The 21046-nt window shown below is 42.6% G+C and overlaps 1 protein-coding gene across 1 annotated transcript; it reads left to right on the forward strand.

Annotated features, from left to right (window-relative positions):
* Nucleotides 1–714: 714 nt before the first annotated feature.
* LOC123032581 (zinc finger and SCAN domain-containing protein 31-like) lies at nt 715–2809 on the forward strand. The gene is made up of 3 exons (XM_044448588.1): nt 715–1284; nt 1710–1830; nt 2361–2809. The coding sequence occupies exons 1-3, from the start codon at nt 865–867 to the stop codon at nt 2396–2398; spliced, it is 579 nt and encodes a 192-aa protein (XP_044304523.1). The 5' UTR covers nt 715–864; the 3' UTR covers nt 2399–2809.
* The last annotated feature ends 18237 nt before the right edge of the window (nt 2810–21046 follow it).

Below are 21046 nucleotides of genomic sequence, written 5' to 3' on the forward strand. Positions count from 1 at the left end.
AAGGTTTTGTGGAGAGAGGGCATATGGTTTCTCACAAGCAAAATGAGCACACAGGCGAACAGGGCTGTTGCTGCTTGTGGAAAGTTAGGTTTCCTCTTCCCATTTCAGTACAGTTTAGGAGAGGTTTGAGGATGGGATGGACTTATGAAGGGCTAAAATTGGTATGGGTGAAGCAAAAGTGTGGAGGCTGTGGATTTAATTAAGGCCCTTACTCTGTTTTTATACCTAATGGGGACACTTCTATAAGGGACATGCGAGGAATAAGGGAGGGAGATGTATCTGGTTGACAGCTTTTGTGGGTACAGGGATGAAGGGAGAGCTGATAGGATGTGGGTGGAAGGAAAACTCCAAGGTGGATCAGTGGCAGGGATGCCCTGTGTTCTGATACTGATGGAAGCTTTGATCCATAAACCCAGGTAAAGAAACATCCTGCTAGTCTGACCTTTTGGTATTTGTCCGCTTTCCTGCAGAGTGAAAACCTAGTTGCTAGCTCGCATAATATCCACTTTCTCTTGTTGGAATATTTCCCTAGCATTAAAGGGCGCTTCCAGACAGAGGGCTCCTAGCACTGCTGATAAAAGCAATTGTACAGCTGTTCTGTTTTTTTCTTTTCCTTTCTTACAGAAGGCCAAGGGATGAAAGAAGTAGTGGGAAAACACAAGGGGGTTACAAGTGGAAGACAACATCTGTACCCCTTACAAAATTTTGTGTATAAGTCAGGGCAATTGCATAACAAAAGCTTCATCTGGAAGCACCCAAATAGTTTGAGAAGATATATCACTTATTAATTCCACTAATTTCAGCAGTCTTTGACAAGAAAGAAATCAGAAGACTAAAGACGTTCTTTTGGAAGCTACCTTTGGCATGAAGATGGGAGAACATGGTTTAGCAGGACCTCAAGAAGAAAATGGCCTTGAAGTAGCTGAGCCTGCAAGTAATAACAAATTCTGGGAAAGAACAGTGCAAAAGATCCTGGATGAGGAGGACCTCATCAGCTCAGCTGTACGGTGCCAGGCTTTTAGGCGGTTCCGCTACCAGGAAGCTGAGAGTCCACAGGAGGTTTGCAATAGACTCTGCCATCTTTGTTGTAAGTGGCTGAAGCCAGAGCAAAACACAAAATATCAGATCCTGGACCTGGTGATCCTGGAGCAGTTTTTGACTATTCTGCCACAGGAGATTGAAAACTGGGTCAGAGAATGTGGACCAGAAACCAGTTCTCAAGCAGTGGCTTTAGCAGAAGGCTTCCTGCTGTGTCAGGCAGAGATCAAGGCACAGGTAGAACAGGTAGGAACATTTATCTTGGTACTTACAAGGACCAGGAGGAGAGCGAAAATATCTTCAACATATTTATCTTTTTTTTCTGGAAATCATCCAAGGAGGGGATTTTCAATTTCCCCAATCATACCTGTATACCACTTTTATATTTTATTATGGATTATTTAATTTAATTTTTGGTTAATTCACGGGCTGTATTGCATGTGGCTATATTTTATTGTGAGATACTTATTTATTATTTTATTGTTTTATCTGTTTATCTGTTTATTAATTGTTTTTATTGTACCTTATGTATTTGATGCTGTTTTACCATTTGTAAGCCATCCAGAGAACCTTTGGGTTATGGAATGGCATAGAAATTGAAATGAATAAATGAATGAATGCTATACCTTTTCTAATGTTCCACTCCCATTTTCCTCACACTGCTGTTTCAGACAAAGGGCTTTTTAGCAGACTTGGATAGCTCTGAAATGAAGAAGGTTCCACTGGACACCAAGCAGAAGCCACTGTGCAGGGAAATATCTGAAAAGAGTAAAAGAGGTACCAGCTCCCTGGGTAAGGATTAAGGGAGGTGTTTCAGTTTGGACTCCCCTCTGTCTCTTGTGTATACCTGAAGTCTGTAGATTCTTTATTTGTTGTCCTTAGTCTGTGTATGGAAGATAAAAAAGTCTTGTTCTGAAATTTGCCCTCATCATGTTCTAAATTGCAGATAGGAAAGCAAAGTTGTATGTGAGATTACATGGTGCAGATATTGGCATAGATGCCCTTAACTTACAATTTCCACAATAATGGATGAATCTGTTGGTTCCTTAACTCTTCTCTTAAATAAGCTTCGGTTATTTTTTGTTAGGGAAGATGCTCCTGGGATGAAGTGCATGTTGATTTTCTTAAACAGAACTTCAAAAGACACAACAGGTTTTCACAAAAATAGGAAATGCACATTTTTTTTTACAAATGTTTGAATGCATTTAAACAGGGGAGGAATGGAAGGTATGTTCTGGGTGGGCAAAAATGGTCATAAGCAGAAGATACTTGCAGCAAAAGAAAAACTTTTAAGCCACTATGTCTTGCCTATTTCTCAACAGATCAGAAATCTGGCCTGCATTTCGTGCTCAACATGTAAATTCTTTGTTCCAGTTTTTGGACAGTTTGATCAAAAGATAAAGCATCTTCATATCATCCTTGACTGCCTTACAGGTGGTGAAATGACACTCACAGTACAATCCAGGTTGCCTAACCCTCACAGTGGAATAGAAATTGCTTCTATGCAGCCTGTGCAGGTAAGGAATCATCAGAGAGAAAGACACAAGACAGCTGAAGTATATCTGTCTGTCCTTGGCACATAACCCTGGACATAAAATAATTGGTTTATTTCTCTTTCCTTGCCTTCATATTGGGCTATGAGTATCACATGTGACAATTTAAATCCTGCTGAATACCACCCCAATCCTTTTGCATTGTGCTGGAAGGTGAAGAACCTATGCTTTATCTGTGGGAGAAAATGTTTTCTTTCTGTTTCAGGGTCCGCTGTCCTTTGAACAGGTGGCTGTGTATTTCACCAAGGAGGAATGGGCCCTGTTAGGTCCTGAACAAAGAGCCCTGCACAGGAGAGTCATGGTGGAGAATTTTCCAAATGTGGCCTCTTTGGGTAAGATTCCCTTCCTGTCCCAGACAGGTGGATAACATCAAACTCTACAAGGGAAGCTTTATTGTTTGAACACTGGGTACAGTTCAGCAGCTCTTGAATACCTGGTAGGACTGTGAAATCTCTTTGGAGGCAGGGCTCAGGGATTATTGGAAGCTCTTTCTTTGCCAGGGCCACATTACAGGGCACCAAGGTTGGATGTTGCTGCCTCTTCACTCACATTTGGGGGAGAAAGAGTACTAAGAACAGAAGAAGAGTTGTGCCCGATCAGAGCAAGGGTTGATTTAGTCCAGCATTCTGTTTGCATAGTAGTCAACAACTGCCTCCAGGAAATGCACAACAAGGACATGAGTGCAACAGCAGCCTCCCACTCCAGTTCCCCAGCAACTGGTATACATCAGCATCCTTACTCTGATGCTGCAGGAAGCATATAGCTATTAGGGCAAGTAGCCATGGATAGCCTTTTCCATCAGTTTGTACAGTCTCCTTTTAAAGCCATCCACACTGCTGGCTATCACTGCTCTTGGAGGGTGTTTGCTTCTGGTTTGGACCTTCACTTCCTTGTGCTAGTCCACTGCTAAAGGTCAAGCTACACATTATGGATGAGCCCAATGATTGGAACTCTCTGCATATTTTTATTTTACAAAAAAGTAAACAGCAGGTTGGGGTGATTTGGATCTGGGCAGCAGGGGAAGGAGAGTTCAGCTCTTGGTTTCAGTACAGATTCTGAGCTTAAATTTCCTCTCCGCTGTCCCCGGACCACTATTAGCCAACTGGTTAAGCGCATACATTTCCCCATCAGTGGCTAGTAATAGCTTGGGAAGAGGGGTGATGATTCCTTTTTTAAAATAAAAAAACATCAGGAGTTCCAGTCATACAGCCCCTGAACTTACGGCATGGTTTGAGGATACATGATGCAACCTATTTGCTGAAGTTAAGCAGATCTAAACTTGGGATGTCTTATGCCTGGGAAGCTTCCATTCACTCCCTTGACTTCCAAGATGGAAGAAAGGCAGAATGTAAATATGCTAAACAAACTCCTACATTATATAAAGTTTGACCCCAAGAAGTAGGCTGCTCTGTTTTTTCTGTGCTTGCTTCAGAGTGCCACTTCAAGCCAAGCTCAGCAAAATACATCCTTCAGTGCCAGATCCAAACATTAGTACTCCAACATTATAACTCTTCTTGTGTAGGAGTTATAATATCTTGCCATCCCTTGTGCAGCCTTGGGAGACAGGAGAGGAGTTTCAGAAATAGCTGATTTGAAACTTATCTGAATATTTCTGCAATTGGCGATTACTGCTCTGTCTTTTAGAATGTAAGCCATGCTAGATCAGACCAAACTCCTGTTTGGAGAGTTCCCTAGCAACTGCTGTATGTAGGCATACTGCCTCTGATGAAGGAGACAGCATATAGCCATCATGATTAGTAGCCACTGACACCTTTATCTTCCATGAATTTCTCTGATCCCCTCTTAAAACCGTCCAAGTGAGCGGCTATTACTACATCTTATGATGGCAAATTCCAGTTTAACTGCATGTGAAAAAGTCATTCCTTCTGTCTGTTCCAGATCTCCCACCATTCAGCTTCACTGGATGATCCTGGATTCCAGTATTATGAGTATTATTTTCTTCACATTGTGCATAATGTTGTGCACTGCTGACATGTCTTTCCTAATTTATCATTTTTCTAAGACTCAGTCATTAATTTTATTTGCAGGGGAATTGCTCCAGCCCCTCAATCATTTTAGTTGCCTTTTTCAGCACTTTTCCCAATTCTGCAATATCCCTTTTTAGGTGCAGCGACCAGAAGACGATACAGTATTCCTAGAGTAGTTGCACTGTTGACTTGTACTAGGGTATTATGATATTGTGCGTTATTTTCAATTATGTTTCTAATTATGGCCAATATGAATTTTGCCTTTTTCATAACACTGGGTCATTGAGCTTTCCCTGATGGCCCTAAGGTCTCTTTCTTGGTCAGCCACCAAAAGCTCAGATCCCATCAGCGTATACATGAAGTGTGGATTTTTTGCTCCAGCATATCCTATTTTACACTTGCTTGTGTTTAACTACTTTGCTATATTAATTCCTTCAATGTGGAGATACACTTTGTAACTCTTTCCAATCACTTTTCATTTTAATCTTTCTAAATAATTTTTTGCCATCGACAAACTTGGCCACCTTACTGTTGGCCTCCATTTACAGATCATTTATGAGCTAGATAAGCACAGGTCCCAGTCCAAAACCTTGGGGACGATGGTCAGGCACAGTTCACATCTCTCCATTTCAAGAACTGGCAAATTATTGTTTCAGGGTTAATGGCACCTAAATGATTGCACTTCTGGAGGGCTTCATTTTCTCAGTCATACTTTTACAAGTTCTCTCCCTGTTTTCCACCAGGCAATAAAAAAGAAAGGGAATTATGGGGTGTTCTGTTGGAAAGAGCTACAACAGAGGGGGCACTAAAAAGAAGAAAAACTGAAGTGAAACAGAATCAGAAGCAAACATCTATTCTTTTCCAGAGTGATGACTTTCACATTCTCTAAATCCAAGAAAAAACAGACAAAATTAAGAAAAGGACTAGTTTTCTGTGTTTGGAAAAAACTTAAGATTGAAATCAAGACACAATGCTCACAGGAGAATTCACACTGGAGTGAAACCCAATACAAGTTCTGAATGTGGAAAAAGCTTCATTCAATGGATGGCTCTTAATGCATATCAAAGAATGAGTGCTGCAGAAAATCCTTATGAATGCTTAGAGTATGGAAAGAGCTTCAGTCTAAACACATCCTTTACCAGACACCAAAGAATTCACACAGGAGGGAGACCATATAAGTTATCAGATGCAAGATATGATACTGAACACCTTAAACAACATGATAATAGAGTTTACACAGAGGAGAAACCCTATAAATGTTTGGAGTGTGGAAAGAGCTTCAATGTGAGGTCAGCCCTCACTAGACATCAAAGAATTCACACAGGGGAGCAACCATATGAATGCTTGGAGTGTGGAAAGAGTTTCAGTTTAAGTACATCCTTTATCCGACTTCAGAGAACTCACACGGGAGAAAAACCATCTCAGTGCTCAAACTGTGGTATGAGTTTTCCTAATTTAGAATCCCTTAAAGATCATCACAGAGTTCACACAAGGCAGAATCTGTATAAATGCTCAGAGTGTAGAAAGAGCTTCACTCGGAGTGGAACCCTTGCTAGGCATCAAAGAATCCACACAGGGGAGAAACCATATGAATGCCTGGAGTGTGGAAAGCGCTTCAGTCAGAACACAACTTTTAGAAGACATCAAATTCACACAGGAGAAAAGCCATATAAATGCTCAGATTGTAGCAAGAGTTTTTGTGATAATCATACCTTAAAAAACATCATAGAGTTCATACAGAAGATAGAGCCTATAAATGCTTGGAATGTGGAAAGAATTTCAGTAAGGAAAGAACCCTCACTTCACATCAAATAAAGCACAAAAGAGAAAAAAAGTATAAATGCTTGGATTATGATCAGGCCTTCAGTCACAACATAGGTATTAACAGACATTAAAGAATACAAACAGGAGAAGCCATGGAAATGCTTGGAATGTTTATAGCAAAGATTCCTCACAGAGAAGGTCCCATACAAAAAGCTCAGACTGTAGCACGAGCTTTTGTGATCTCCCATACCCTTAAAAAGGTTGTAGTGTTAGGGAAGCTGGGAATTCCATCCACAGTGGAAAATGCTTCACTCAGAACAATGGTCCCTCCTGTGATTCCTAGAAAGGCTCAGAGAAATTCAGGTATTGCACAGATCTTTACAAAAGCATTCAAACTTGTATGGATGCATATAAATACACAAAAGCTTTTCTAACCAATCTAATCTTAATTATCACAAAATCCATACAATGACTATAAATGCTCCATCTGCCTGTGAATCTGTCCTTTGCATTATACATAAGAAAATAATGGCAATTCCATGAACCCTTGGCAGCATCATGAAGACCATGAGGTTGTGTAGATTCCCAGCTCCAAAGCTGGAAAAAAAGCCCTGGCCTCAAAGCTGGGAATTGGCAACCAAAGCACCTTGCCATAGCCAGCTTAGCAAGAGCTACATGGTCTGCTTCTCTGAGGTTGAGGAAGTGACCTTGGAGAAGGGGTTAGGGGGCATTCTAGGGGACGTGGAGTGATGAAGAGTGATGCAGCAGTCTTCTGGCTGCTGGCACAGCAAATGGCGTACAGAGGTGACTTCCTGCAGCCTGCATAGGATGACCATAATCCTCACTTTGGAGGGTTATGGGCAGCCTCATGGGTAGGAAATGATGTGTTGAGCCATTCTACTCTTACGAGATTCAACTTTATAATTAGGCACATAATCAGTCACCTGAATTTTGATCCATAAAAAACTTCTGCTAGTGACTATAAGAGAAGGGTTACAACTGCCAGATGAGGAGGTCCAATTTACTTCTCATGGCTAAGAACTATGGATAGACTTTTTCTTCCTAAATGTACCTGGTTTTTGAACCCCTTTAAGCCACTGCTCATCCCCTTATCTCATGGCCATGAATACCATAGATTGTTGATGCTTTATGGGAACATGCACTTCTTTTGATCCAACCTGCCTCTGTTGCCAACCAGTTACATTGGATGACCACCAAGAGCTCTAATATTATGACTTTCTGCATCATGCAAAGTCCTATAAATTTCTTATCTCTTTCTAAACTGAAAATTCCTGTGCATAGACATCTTCTTCAACCAACTGCAAAACTCAGAACTCTTTCTTCTCCCTTTCTTGCCTGCTATCCCTGAACAGTTTTCTAGTCTCTGCTTGCTTCAAGTTGTACTTCAGTGTAGAGCCGACTTCCCCAGCTTTGGTTCCTGAAGCCTGGGAGTAATGGGTTAGCACATATGTGGGGCACCAGACTGGGAAACCCTGCTTTAAAAACTTTGGCTGCATTCATACATAATGCAAAACCGTACTGCACAATTAATGCATGGTGAGGTTTATTCACTTGGGTCCTGCGCTCAGATAGTCATGTGGTTTCTCCAGTCCTTCATCTTTCCTTTTAATGGCAGCTGGTATCCCAGCAGTCCCTGCTGCTGAAATTTAACCCCAGAGTGCGCTACTGCTGCCTACAACATTTTCCTCTCCCTGGAGGGTCCACACACTTCCTTGGGTGTGGTCCCAGCCAGCTGTTCCTGGTTTGTTAAGGGGGTGGTTGCTGCTGGGGGACGGCAGGGCTTGTTGACAGTTCCAAGGAATATCAGGGACAAGGTAGGAGAGGGACAGAAGTCAGGAGACAAAGCAAGACGTGTGGGCTTTCCGGGGTTGGCAATGTCTGTGCAAGGTCTGTGTGCTCTTCTTGAGTAGGTCAGCTTTCACAAGAGGAGAACACTGGCTGCAAGAGAATGCAGATTGCAGCATTTGCTGCAGCCGTGGCCACTCTTGCTGCAAAACTCACTGGCAGAAATGGGGAAACCACATGGAAAGTTGGTTCAGATGGGCAAACAAGCCATGACAAAGTATGCAAACTGTAGAGCAAATGGTTGTTTCTCTCTGTGGTTCCATAAAGACCATCCTTGCCATACCTCACAATTCTGGGTTCACACATCATGAAAAGCCTCGCCATAGTTTGCCATGGTTCCCCCCATGGCTTGTCATAATGTGTGATCCTGCCCTTTGTCACTAGCACTGACCATTAGCAAACAATTGTTCTTCTGCTCTGTTTCGGGGAAACTCTTGAGTGGTAAATGCTTTGTTACATTCCAAGTTATGGTAGCTAGTCGTCATTGGCAACTTCACATTGACACAGTGATTCAGATAGGACTGTTTTGGGGGGAAAATGCCAGAAAATCATAATGCTGTCTGGTTGTAAAGTTCAGACAATTTCTTAGAAAAACTATTTCCATGGCTTGCTATGTAGAGAGATTGGCAGCAATGCCTCGATTCCATCATATTAATATTTCTGTATATCACCTGAAATGTCTACATGCTGTTCTTATGGACTTAGATAAAGGATTCAGCATACATTCACTTATTTTCTGTACAAATCTTTTGTTATAGTATCTTAATCATGAAGTGATCATGATCATTAACCAATATATCTAACTACTTCTCTGTCAGACAAAATGGAAGATTGAATATTGCTATATTGATTTTGATGTTAATATGCAGTTTATCTATTGATGTTTACATGTTTTAAATTAAAAGAAATAAAGTTTAAAAGAAGTACCCAAGAGTGCCAGAATTTTTATGTAGGGAAAATTGGACAGTTTGAGATGGTTCTTTCCCTCTGCTTCTTTGCAAAAACTGCCAGGTGAGCCGCTTTTTGGGTTCTGAGGGAGGGAAAGAAGGCAGTTGCCCAAGAAGCACACACTCTTCTCTTTAGAACCAGCTGTTTTTCTGTCAGAGCATCTCTTCTGAGAAGAGCCAAGCCATAGCATAGGAAAGGGAACCCTATTCTATGCCCAGAGTCCCATTTGAGCTCTGCCCTCACCCCTGCCCATTATGAAGTACATTTCAGACCCACCTGTGTATCCCTACATCTCACCATTAGCTGGAAAAGAATTGTACTAACCTGTCTCTGGGGACTTCATTCGGGGCTCTTCTTCTGTTGGATTCATTTTCAGAGAGATGCTTTATTGAAAAGTCTCCTTTCTTTTCCCTCCTGTTTGCTTACCCACAACTGAAGCTCTGTTTACTAGGGACGTATATGAAGTTAGTGGCAACTGAATCACTGGGTGGGGCAAGACAGGTGACTCAATCTTACCAGGTACCTCTTTGTCCCCAGCAGAGGCTGCTCGGCAGGTGAAGCACCGAGCAGCCTTCATTCAGCCCATTAAGCCAAGGTTTTCGGCACCTCCCCTCAAGCAGCAGTTGCTAAGTGAAAGGACTGCATTTTACCCTAGTTAGTGAATGACAGGGCAGGTTGTGGCTCCTCCTAATACTTCACTCAGCTTTCTGTTCCAGTGTCTTCAAAGGGCTGGTTAATACTCATAACAGTTTTAGAGACATTCTGACTGCATCTACATTGAAGGACAGTATGCTTTTATTTGGCTGAGTTTCTACTAAAGTTGTATTGTTCAGTACTTTAGTTAGAACCTGTCTGGCTGCTCCTTTGAAGGAAGAATGCATTAGGGAAAATGCTGTATCCACACACATCCAGTTATTTGGAAACAGGAGCTGACCTCAAGCATATGTGTAGTTTCTTTTGTCCTCTTGGGATCCCTTTCTACATTTCTGCTGCCTCATGGACGCTGCCAAAAATCACTTCTGGGTGGCTCTTTTCCAACTTTAGGGCTGAAATACTACTTACTGGTGGCTTGATACCATTGCAGGAAAGTTTTCTCACTGGGGACGGCGTCACCAAGACAACCTTGGGTTGCCTGAGAATAAATTCTCTCCTAAAAGTGGTACAATTGTGCATAACTGTATGTTACTCCTTAACATTTTCTATGCTATTCCCCAATATGGAGCATTGGAAATGGCACAGAGTATAAGTCACTTAGCAAATACAGTTTTCCAAAAACAACAAGGGAGATTAAAATAAAAACATCTGTAAAAAGCCAAAGCGATCGAGCTGCACCAATGTCTCTTGTTTACAGAGCAGTTCTCCCACTTTGAATCATAGTAGAGGGGAAGGGGGTGTGTGTGAGAAAAAGGGCACAAACAGCTCTGGCCATAAAAATACTGACAATCTCTGAGGATTTCACATGCGCAATCTTCTCTAGCTATGTGAATTGCTCCTTCATGAGCAGATTCTATGTCTAGTGATGTAACCAGCTAATTTCCATTCTTTCAGTGCAAGCAGCACATACCAAACAGCCATCTCTATTGCTATATGGTAGAATAGAAATACATATCCCTTTGTCCATTCATCTAAAAGAAGAGCCCCTCTATTCTACTCAGTGTAATGAAGACCTAAACTTACCAGTAGCTGACAGCTTTGAATTTTCAATCTTTAATTTTCTCCTATCCCATATCAATGTTGGTCATTGGCAGGTTTCTAGGTTTGCAAAACCACTGGACTGATCTCCAGCCGGGTAATACTACTTTTGCAAATATGTTAATGAACAATATATTACTAACTTGGTCTTTTATTTTAAAGGTGCTTCTTATGCCAGAATATCACTGTTTCATGGATAACAATGATCATGATTTAAAATATTTCTGAAAGAAATTCTGCACTCCTTCTTTAAAGACTGCATTCCTAACTATTTTAGATGCTTCTTTTGGAATATGCCAATTTTAATACATTTATCAAAATTCCAGAAGGCTAGTTGCTGTTTTAAATTTAGATCTGACAAGAATAATTTCAGCAGGTAGTGCAGATGTTTCAAAGCACTGGAATGGATACCTACAGCTGCTTCTTTAGGTAGAGAATTCTTCCTCACTTGAGACACATGCCTTCACGTGCTTGGATCATACTGCTATATGAATTGTAGCTTTTCCCCTAACTAGGTTGTTTTTTTAATTTAGAGCAAAGGTGCCTCTTTCTGCCTGTTAAGAACTTGCCCAATGTTGTGAGCTCAAGCTAATCCTCGTTATTGAACTCTGCTTTGCAACAGATTGTTAAGGTTGGGTCTAATCTTTATTAAAACATAGTTATGCTACTTGGTTCCATCCCCTCTGTCTGAAAAGCATCCACCTTATCAAAACAGGGAAAGAACATGCATTTGGCAAGCTTTGTTCTTTGGTGGTTTATAACCTACTTTTTCTGGTTGTTCACAACTGGTCTGTGTTATGATATACCTTAAAATTTATGCAGACCCATTTAATCCTCTTGATCTCTTAGAGTGATGGAATGTATATTTTTGTGGTGTGGGGTCATTTCCCACTAAATAGTTTTAGGCTCCACCAACTCATCAATATACACCATCTCAGTACTAAAATGTTATCGCCCAGTCGCCAAGGGCAAAGGTACTTGATGTCAATTGTCTGTTTAAGTTGTGACTTGCTCTCTGTTTTGCCTGTGAATTCAGGTTGTGGCAAATCAGACTTTTTTTCATATTTGTACCACCATACCTCTGCTGTAACATTAGGAAATGTGATTCCTCCATGAAAATTCTGGCTTAAAATATGAGATTCAAAATCCCAGTGCAACTCGGTACAAGCATAATTACATTTTGCTTATTTTTGAGGCTTCCCAGATGAAAAACAGATGTGCCAAACAATTAGTAATCAATTATTGGCTTGTTTGTACTATTTACTGATAAAGAAAATCCAAACAAGATGTGCCAGGTTTTGTATTTGTGGCAGTGGAAGGTCAGTATCCATACGAGATTGATAGTAACATCTTCACAGCGGTATAAAGCAACCATAAAAAATAGGGCAGTCATAAACCACTCACTTGATAATACGTTTAGGTATATCATCAGATAAAATAACATGCAGGAGTTTTCCACATCATAAATGGGCAACATGTATTTTGAGAAGAAATACTCACCAGAAAGGATGAAATCAGAGAATTAATTCTTACTGTGTCATAGCCATGCTTTCATATGCGTGCTGTTACAACCATATATTTCAGTAACAGGGTATCTTATGCCCCCTAGACATCATCTGTCTAAAATTTGGACAGAAAATTTGGATTCCCAGTTCTGAGGCTGGAGACAGAGCTGTTGCACTATAATATTGAACAGAATCAAGAGAGGCTATCCTATCCATCCTTTATAGCTACCTATTGGTCTTGGTAAACTTCTTCCACAACATTGCTAAAAAAATCACAAGAGCTTCCTTCGGGCAGGAGTTAGTAACAACACCACTACTTATACAGTGGGAGCCATTATGGTGTGGTGGTTAGAGTGTTGGACTGGGAACTTGTCCTCAGTCATAAGTAACTTTGGGTCTCAGCAGCCTGACCTACCTCACAGAATTGTTGTGAGGATTAAAAATGGAGTGGAGCACTATGTAAGCTGCCTTGGGTTCCTCACAAGAGGATAAAAGTGGAATATAAATGCAATGTAATAATAATTATCCATAGGAACTATAGGAAGACCTTCAAGGGCCTACTCTGAACTCTGGCCTTTTGGTCTTTTCTTTTTGACTTCTAAATAAAACCATCTTCTTAGAATTACTATCTTGCGCCTCAGGTCATAACCGCTCTGCTCCCTCTTCCTTTGCTCAGCTGCTTCTGAGTCCACAGTGCCAGCCAGCCTGAACAGCTTGTTCGATACAGAGCCAAAACTCTGTACTGGGAAGGTGAGTGGGAGAGAAGCCCATCTGCTTCACATGGCAGCATGACCAGAAGTCTCATGGGGCTTGGGCACTCAGAGACGTGCCTTCCGGGGATGGGGAAGGACACTGTGATGATGTCGTAAGAACTGAGGGCAGAAAGCCCCCGACAGAGCAAAACACTTCCATGTTTGGTTCAAAAGGGTTGACTGTATATGCCCATAAAGGGCATAAATCATTTGAGAGCTATCTCAGATGCTTAGTGATGGTTTTCCAAACTGCACAGGGCTGTTTGTAACACTGGACAGAGTAGGGCACTCACACCAAAGAGCCTATATGGGATGTCATGAAAGGGCTCCATGGAAGGGTATTGGTATCTGAACTACTATGACTAATTCTGTTGCCTGGGATGGGGTGAAGGGCTTAATGGGTTTTCATCCTCAAGTAATAAAATAACTTGGCAGGCTCTGGGTGTGCACCTTAACTTGTAAGTGCACCATTTGCTGCTCTGCCACAGGCCCTTAAACCACCACCAGTAATTCCTGATAGAAAGAACTTCCCGCAATGACATCCTGCATAATGCTGTTGCTAAGCAAGGCAGCTCATGTGATTCCCTTGCCAGGGAGACACTAAAACAGCAGCCCTGAATGCATTTTCCTGGGAGGAAATGTCATTGAACTCAATGAGACTTACTTCTGAGTAGTCATGCCAAGGATTACATTAGAAATCTTCCCCAACCTGGTGCCTTCCAGAGGTTTTGGGCTACAACCCTGAGCATTCCTGACCATTGGCCATGCTGTCCAGGGCTGATGGAAAATATAAAATAACTATCCGTGCAATGGACTCCTGCTTATGAAAGCTTATGTCACGGGACATTTATGAGTCTTTAAGGTCCCCTAAGGCATTGTGGCGTCTGTATACAAAAGAGCAAGAAACTCTTAACCACCTCCCATATCTGTTGCCTTTCTCTAGCCTACAGTAAACTGCTAAGGCCAGCAAGGACTGTGTTCCCACCAGAATCTGCACCACGTGGACATGGCAAAAATCAGATGCACTCCAGAGAGATGCTTGCAGGTTCAAGGAGTTCCAGTCACAACTCAAGCAAGCCACAGCAAGCCTTACACACCTCTATTACCTTGCCCCAGATTCAGACATTGCTGTACATGCAAACCCTTTTTGCAAGCAAGCCCACTTCTTTTTTCCTTTGAAGTAAGAGGCCTTGGCTATTTTTGAGGAAGCCACAGGCAAGGAGGAGTAGACAATGTGATAGGGATGAAAGGATGATTTGAAACAAGGAAATAGGAGGAGCAAAAAGGTAACAAGGAAAATTCCTTAGCCATAGAGGGAGAGGGCCGGGATCAGATAGCAGGAGGGAGTTGGCACATAGACAAAATGGCAGTACGCTTGCTCAGTGACCTCATGAATATTAACACACCCTGCATAGAAAATAAGATCATTATAATGCACATGGGAGGGAAGAACAGGTTTTGGAGTGATATGGAATAGGTGGACGGAAAGATTGTAACCACCCAGTACCTCGGCCAATGAGGGGGAGGAGGGAAAAGTGAACGGGGAAAGGGCATAAATATGAGACATGAACATGTGCTCTGGGAATTGGAAAGGGGAAAAGAACCCTCTGACTCCCCTTTTTGCAATGAAGTTTCAAAATAAAAGAACTGTCTTGCCTAGTACATAAGGGGCAAGAAGGTACATGGGGAAGGAAAATAATGAACACACTGGGAAAAAAGGTGGCACACTCCCCTCTAGTTTAAAATGCTGGTGCCTTCATGCTACATTCCCTATTAGTCTGCTAATGAGGTGAATGCGAAGGTCTGCAAGTAACTGTAAGGCTATTGAGTTCATCGAGAAGAAGATTAAGGCAGATGATAGTGATTTGGACAGCTCCAGAGATTTGTGGCACTAAGAAGAGCCAGGCCCCAAGCCTAGGTGAGCCACTGCATGGCATAGCTCTCACGGATAATGAGGCAGATGGTCTCTCAGGGATACAGGGCTCCATATGAAAGATTTAGGGTCCCTCTGCTAGTGAGCCACACCATAACACCACTTCAAGGTACATGAGGGGCTCATCCTCTTATGTACAGTTCACAGTATCATTAGTATAGCCTTGCTTCATCTCTGGGAGATCATACAGACAACAGAAGAGTCCAGGTGTCTCCAAAGAATGAACTGCAGCAACCGGCTAGTGTATCCATAAGCGGCTTCTTCAATGTCAGTCAAATTGTGCTAAAGGAAAAGCTACATGCCTGGGTACTCAATCTAATTCAACAAGCAGAGAACAGGGCAGCTCAAAGGCAAGAACAAACATACGGATGTGCAGGTGTATACACGAAAGTTTATACCTTGGAACAATGGTAAACACTTCCCTGACTCTGGACATCTGAGTGGCTGTCTGTGTCTTCGCTTTAATTTTGCTGAAATGTTAACTTCAAAGGAGAATGAAACACAAGAATGGGTTAGCATGGTATTAAGGGTCAATCTTTAGCCTTGAGAAGAGAAGACTTCTGTTTGTTTGGCTCCCTTGAACAAGGGAAATGTATATTTCCTGCTTCTGTCAACCTGTTAGACCCTTTTTCTACCCGTGTGAGATTCTGCAGGAAACTAGTTTACATGACAGGAATTTGAGATATAAATATTTAATTGACTCTGGGGACTCCAGGAAAGAGGATTTGGGATGGGTAAGACGCTGAACCACTAACTCCTCCATTTGACTCTGTTGCATTTAGAACAAATTTTATCTTTAATATGATTTGGCAGAAATGTCCCCAGTCAAGTGCATGAGTGCTGTTTCTGGAACTATGACGGAAACTGATCTTTGCTTTTCCTTGGAACTCCTGAATCCTAACTACAGAGCGCAACTTTTCTGTGTTGCGTTCCTTGGTGAAGGCAATAATCAATGCTAATATTTCTCTTTGCATTCCTGAATTTTCTGCATCCAATCCTAATTTCTGTATTCTTATATAATTATTAACTGATCATTTAAAGTCCCCCTGTCATTTTGCCTGGACTTGTAAATATGTTTTATGCTTGTTCTACAATTTGGGTCCACGCTTAGTATAGATTTGTTGAAATCAACATGACAAATGAATAATGACTAATTTAGGCCTTATTGATTTCTGTGGATATAACTAAATCTGGATTAAAACCTTGGTCTTTACAAATTTTACAAATATTTTCATGGGAACACACCTCTTTGCTTGTATCTTCAAAATATGCCTCCCTGTTTGGTTTTAAATTAAGAATCTGGTGGCAGTACAATATCTTCAGGATTAGGGCTCAAAGTACAACTGACTTAATCTGGGCCTTAGACTTTGTGTGGGTTTACACAACACAACAAGCAACTGTGTTTTTTATGCAAGTTGGCCTGTTGTGTCATCCAAACCTCATTCAGTGTGGAACATTTTGTTCTGAGAAACAATGAAAAGAAACACTGGTCCGATCAATGGTTTCTCAGTACCATGATTGCTTGTTGTTTTGCAAAAGTTTCATCCCCATCTTCTCCTTGGCTGGGTGGCCAGTAATAGATTCCAACCACTGTGTTCCTTTTATTCCTTGCTCCATTTACATTAATCCAGATGCTCCTGGTAGGGCTATTAAGTGCATCTTCCAGCATTTCTGTGCAAAGATATGTATCTTCAACATATAGTGCAACTTTGCCTCCCTTTCTGTTCCTCCTGTTCTTCTTGAACAGGTTATATCCTTCAGTTGTTGAATTCCAGTCATGGCAGTCGCCCCACCAAGTTTCGGTCATACCTATCAGGTCATATTCACCTTCCTATATTAAGAGTTCAGGTTCACGCTGTTTGTTTCCCATACTCTGGGCATTAGTATACAGACATTGAGGACCCCATGCTTTATACACTAGCTTTCTTCCTGCATTTTTCAGAAGACTATTATTGAATACTGTTAAAGCTGTTCCCTCTGTTGTGGTACAGACGCCTTTGTCTGCTGTTATGCCCAGGTCTACTTTTCTCTCCCCTGTAGGACTCAGTTTAAAGCCCTCCTAATAAACCCCTTCATGCTGTGGCCAATCACCTTCTTTGCAGTCCTTGCAAGGTGCAACCCATCCTTTGCCAACAGTCCATCTTCCAGGAAGTGTAGCCAGAATCCAAATCTCTCATGTTGGCACCACCTTCATAGCCAGGCGTTCACTTGGAGTATTTTTCTTTCTCTGTCCATTCCTCTTCTTCAGACTGGAAGGATTGAAAAGAAAACTCTCTGGGTCCCAAAGTTCTTCACTTTCCTCCCTAAAGCATCAAAGTCTGACATGATTTCTTCAAAGCTCTGCTAGGCAATGTCCTTTGTTCCCACATGTATAAGAAGGAAGGGATATGTGTCAATGGGCTGTATGAGCTTTGGTAGTCTTTCAGTTCTATCACTAATCTGTCCTCTAGGGACACCGCATACCTGATGAGTCCAGGGATCTTCCTGAGGTGCATGTGTTTCCATCCCACACCAAAGGGAGTCTCCTACAACTGATACTTTTCTCTTCTTGTTCTTGCAGGCCTTGGTATCATTGCTGCTTCCTGGTTGACCTTTAGCCTCTTGTCCAGCATTGCATGGAGCAACTTGCAGTTCCTCCATAGCAGGCTACCCTCCAGTCTCCTCCTTGAGTAACTGCAAGTGGTTCAAGAGCTCCACTGCTTCCACTGGTCCAGAGTGTCTTCTAGTTCTTCTAGTTCCTCTGCACTTGTCACCCTTTTCCAGGGAGTTTCCTCCTCTTTTTCCCTTCCCTCAGGAGTCTCTTCTTCCACCTCAACCTGCTGTTGCACTTCTTGCTTCTGCACTACTCTTAGCTGCTGCAGTTCCACTGCTCTGCCTAAACCCCTTCATCTTCTGTCATTTCCTTGAGGGTGGACACTCAGTGCTCTAGTGCTCTCACCTTTTCCTCTAGCAGGGCTACTAGCTGCACTTGTTGCACGTGTAGGCCGGGTTGCTCTCGGGCAGGAAAACAAACATTGCACAGACATTGCAGGTCACCACCGCTGGGACATCTTGGTCCACTCTCCTGCTGCCCTTTTCATTCTACCTTGTTGGGCCTGTTGTAACAACCAGTGCTCTTGCCTGTCTTCACTGAAGGTTAGCAACGCAGTCCTACCAGCAAATGGGAGTGTGTTACAAGGAAGAAAAAAAAGGGTGGGGGAGAGAATTAAGGGGAAAAAAGAAGTAAAAAGATTTTTCAAAAAGTTGTAAAAAAGGTTAGAGACCTCCCCTGCCAAACTCCTGTTTGCTCACTCTGGTCACTCACTTCCTGGGAACTTGGCTGCTTGAATCCCAGAGTCCCCAGACTGGGACCAGCTGGGACAGCTTCTTCTGGTCTGTTCAACTGGGATCCGAGGCACATCCCACAAAAAACATGCATGGTGGAAACCACACATGCTTGCTTGCCCTGATATCTGTACACTGAGCCACTTTAACACTTAGAAGGGTATAAGAAAGCAGGTTTTCTTAAGGGCTGTCTGGATTTCAGGCAGGGTTATGTTGAAGCCCTGATGTTAGACTGGATTCTACCAGCCTATCCATCCTCACTCTACTTTTCAAGCCTCAGACTGTACTCAAGACCCTGTGCTGGAAAGATGGGACAAATCCAGGATTACGTGCATCTCCTTTTCTCATGTAAGGGAATTATTTCCACTTGGTTTGGGATTTGCTGCTCCACTAATTTTGTTGTCTCCTCAGCTGCCATTGTCCCACATTTCTGGAGGCATCTCCTCCCCTCCCCACATCATTCTTCCCTGTCCATTCCCTTGGGATGCTGGCAGGTACACAAGGAGGCCAATCCATCAACTCAAATATCACTGAGTTTTACAGTGGAGATGCAGAGCCGCCTGACCTTTTGCACAGCTTTGCTCTCTGATTCCCTGCCTTGGCTGAGAGATGTTTTCTCTCTCTCTCTCTCTCTTGCTCTCCCCCTCCCTCCCTTCCTCCCTGTGCTGTAACCTTCTACTCTCTTTCCCTGCATTTATTTATAAGAACCATCAATAATTGAGAGGCTGCCTGCATGTGTGCTTCTTGTCTTGGCCCCTGACATTTCCCTGTTTCGAGCTGCCTGCTCTGGTTAGTTATGCTTTTAATTTTCTTCCTCTGCCTTGTTAGAAATGTCAGAATCACCTGCCTGGAACAAACCAAGGAGTCGCCTTTTGCCATGCTGGAAAGCAAGGGCAGCCCCCTTGGCTCACTGACCCACCATCTTTAGAATCAGGGAATGGAAGGTAGAAAGTTCAAAATACTTCAAGGACCTTGCTGCAATAGCAGAATATGTTGGGTATTTCCTCTGAATCCTGTCCTAATCCCTGAAGCAGATCTTTTCAAGATACATACCATAAAAATGGAGGGATGTAGGACCTTAGTCCCTGGGAGATCCTCAGGAGATCCTCAAACCATGTCCCTTTCTGCGTGACCACTCCCTGCCCCCCCCGCCCCCCAAATGTCTGGTGCATTTCTCCCATTCTGAAAGGTTGAAATACTCTTCCTAAGCAGTTCTGACTTCTGGATTTTGAAGTCCTTGGGCAAGGCACCCTCCATGGCCACGCTCAATCAGCAGGTCTTTCTTCTTGCTGCCGCGGTCAACAGCTCCCAGTTCTCCTCACCCTCTTCTTCATCACTTTGCTTGAAGGTGGGGAGCCATGTTCCTTCTCCTGAGCCCATCTTGGTCTGGACCAGAGGGAGAGGCAGGGCAATGAGCATGTCTCCTGGCAGTGGACCTCTCGCTGGGGTGTAGACCGTCAGTCAGCACCTGACTGTGCCTGCCCTGCTCCTCAGGCATAGCTACTGGCCTAAGGGATTTCAGGTAAGATGTGCTGGTGTTCTCGCGCTTTTGGTCCCACCCCCTGCGCCTTCAGTCCTGGCTGCTGCTGGAATGCTTCCCCCACCCCCAACTTCTCTGAAATTGGATTTGGCCCTCAGGCTGAGAGAGAGTCAACACCCATGAGTTACATCAGAAGGCCTAATTTACAGAAATTATTTATTTATTGAAAATATTTCTTGGCCGGCTTTTAAGCCATTACTCAGCCCAAGATGGCATTCCTCATTTAAATACGTAATAAAAACCAGTGTGGCATTAAAAATGTAAAAACACTATAAAAAAGTCAACAGCAGCAAACAGTCAATGGGAAAGCTTCAGATTATAGACACACATTCACACAGGCTGGGGCCAACCTTCTCTTCCATGGTTGCAAGACCGTGGCGCATGGGGTGCTTTCAGAGGACGGTTTTATGACAATGTCCAATTCTTGCCTCATTCTTGGAATTCTATGGTAACCTTCAGATTTCAGTGTCTTCTAATTGTGGTCCTTCCATGTTTTCTCACTGTTACTTTCATCTTCTTTTTCTTGAATGCAGAAAATCTACTGCAGATCTAATGCAGAACTGTTTCACAATGCCTTCTAACAACTAGGGGTATAACCCCCCTGCCTGGAAGTACCCATGGATAGCCTGTAAAAAGTGAATAAATGAAGCATGGCAATTCCACAATAAATATTTCATGTGGAAGCACCCCTGGACTCCACAGCACTGCTGAGGACTAGATATTAAGATCTGCTCAGTGGTCACCAACCACACTGTCCATTTCCAGTACCTGGAAGAGAGGGTGGCCCATTCATTGTGGGTTGCAATGGAAGGTGGTAAAAACAGCTGTGCAAAACATTGAGGAAAAACCCCTGGAGGACAAAGGAAATAGATGAAGCAAGCCTCCACCCGGGATTGGCCTTTGTTAACAGGGCTTCATTTAATATATTTAATTTATTACATGGCTGATGAATCACGTTTCTCTAGGTATTTTACAGGTCTAAACATTATTGGAATAAAATCAATAATGTCAAACTAATGCATGTGCCAACACAGCAGCCTAAGGGCTGAATTCAAATTCAGAAAGGCCAAAGGCAAAAGGGACACTGCCAAACTCAAAAAGGACCACAAATGTTTAACTTACAGCCAATTACTAAGTCTTAGG

The sequence above is a fragment of the Varanus komodoensis genome, unplaced genomic scaffold (assembly GCF_004798865.1).
Source record: "Varanus komodoensis strain SLA01 unplaced genomic scaffold, ASM479886v1 scaffold1, whole genome shotgun sequence".
Classification (NCBI taxonomy): domain Eukaryota; kingdom Metazoa; phylum Chordata; class Lepidosauria; order Squamata; family Varanidae; genus Varanus; species Varanus komodoensis.

Excerpts from the sequence above, each read along its gene's own strand:
- LOC123032581 (XM_044448588.1), top strand. The coding sequence starts at position 865 with ATGAAGATGGGAGAACATGGTTTAGCAGGACCTCAAGAAGAAAATGGC. Across the intron at positions 1,285-1,709 it reads TCAAGGCACAGGTAGAACAG|ACAAAGGGCTTTTTAGCAGA; the intron begins GTAGGAACATTT and ends CTGCTGTTTCAG. Across the intron at positions 1,831-2,360 it reads AAGAGGTACCAGCTCCCTGG|ATCAGAAATCTGGCCTGCAT; the intron begins GTAAGGATTAAG and ends ATTTCTCAACAG.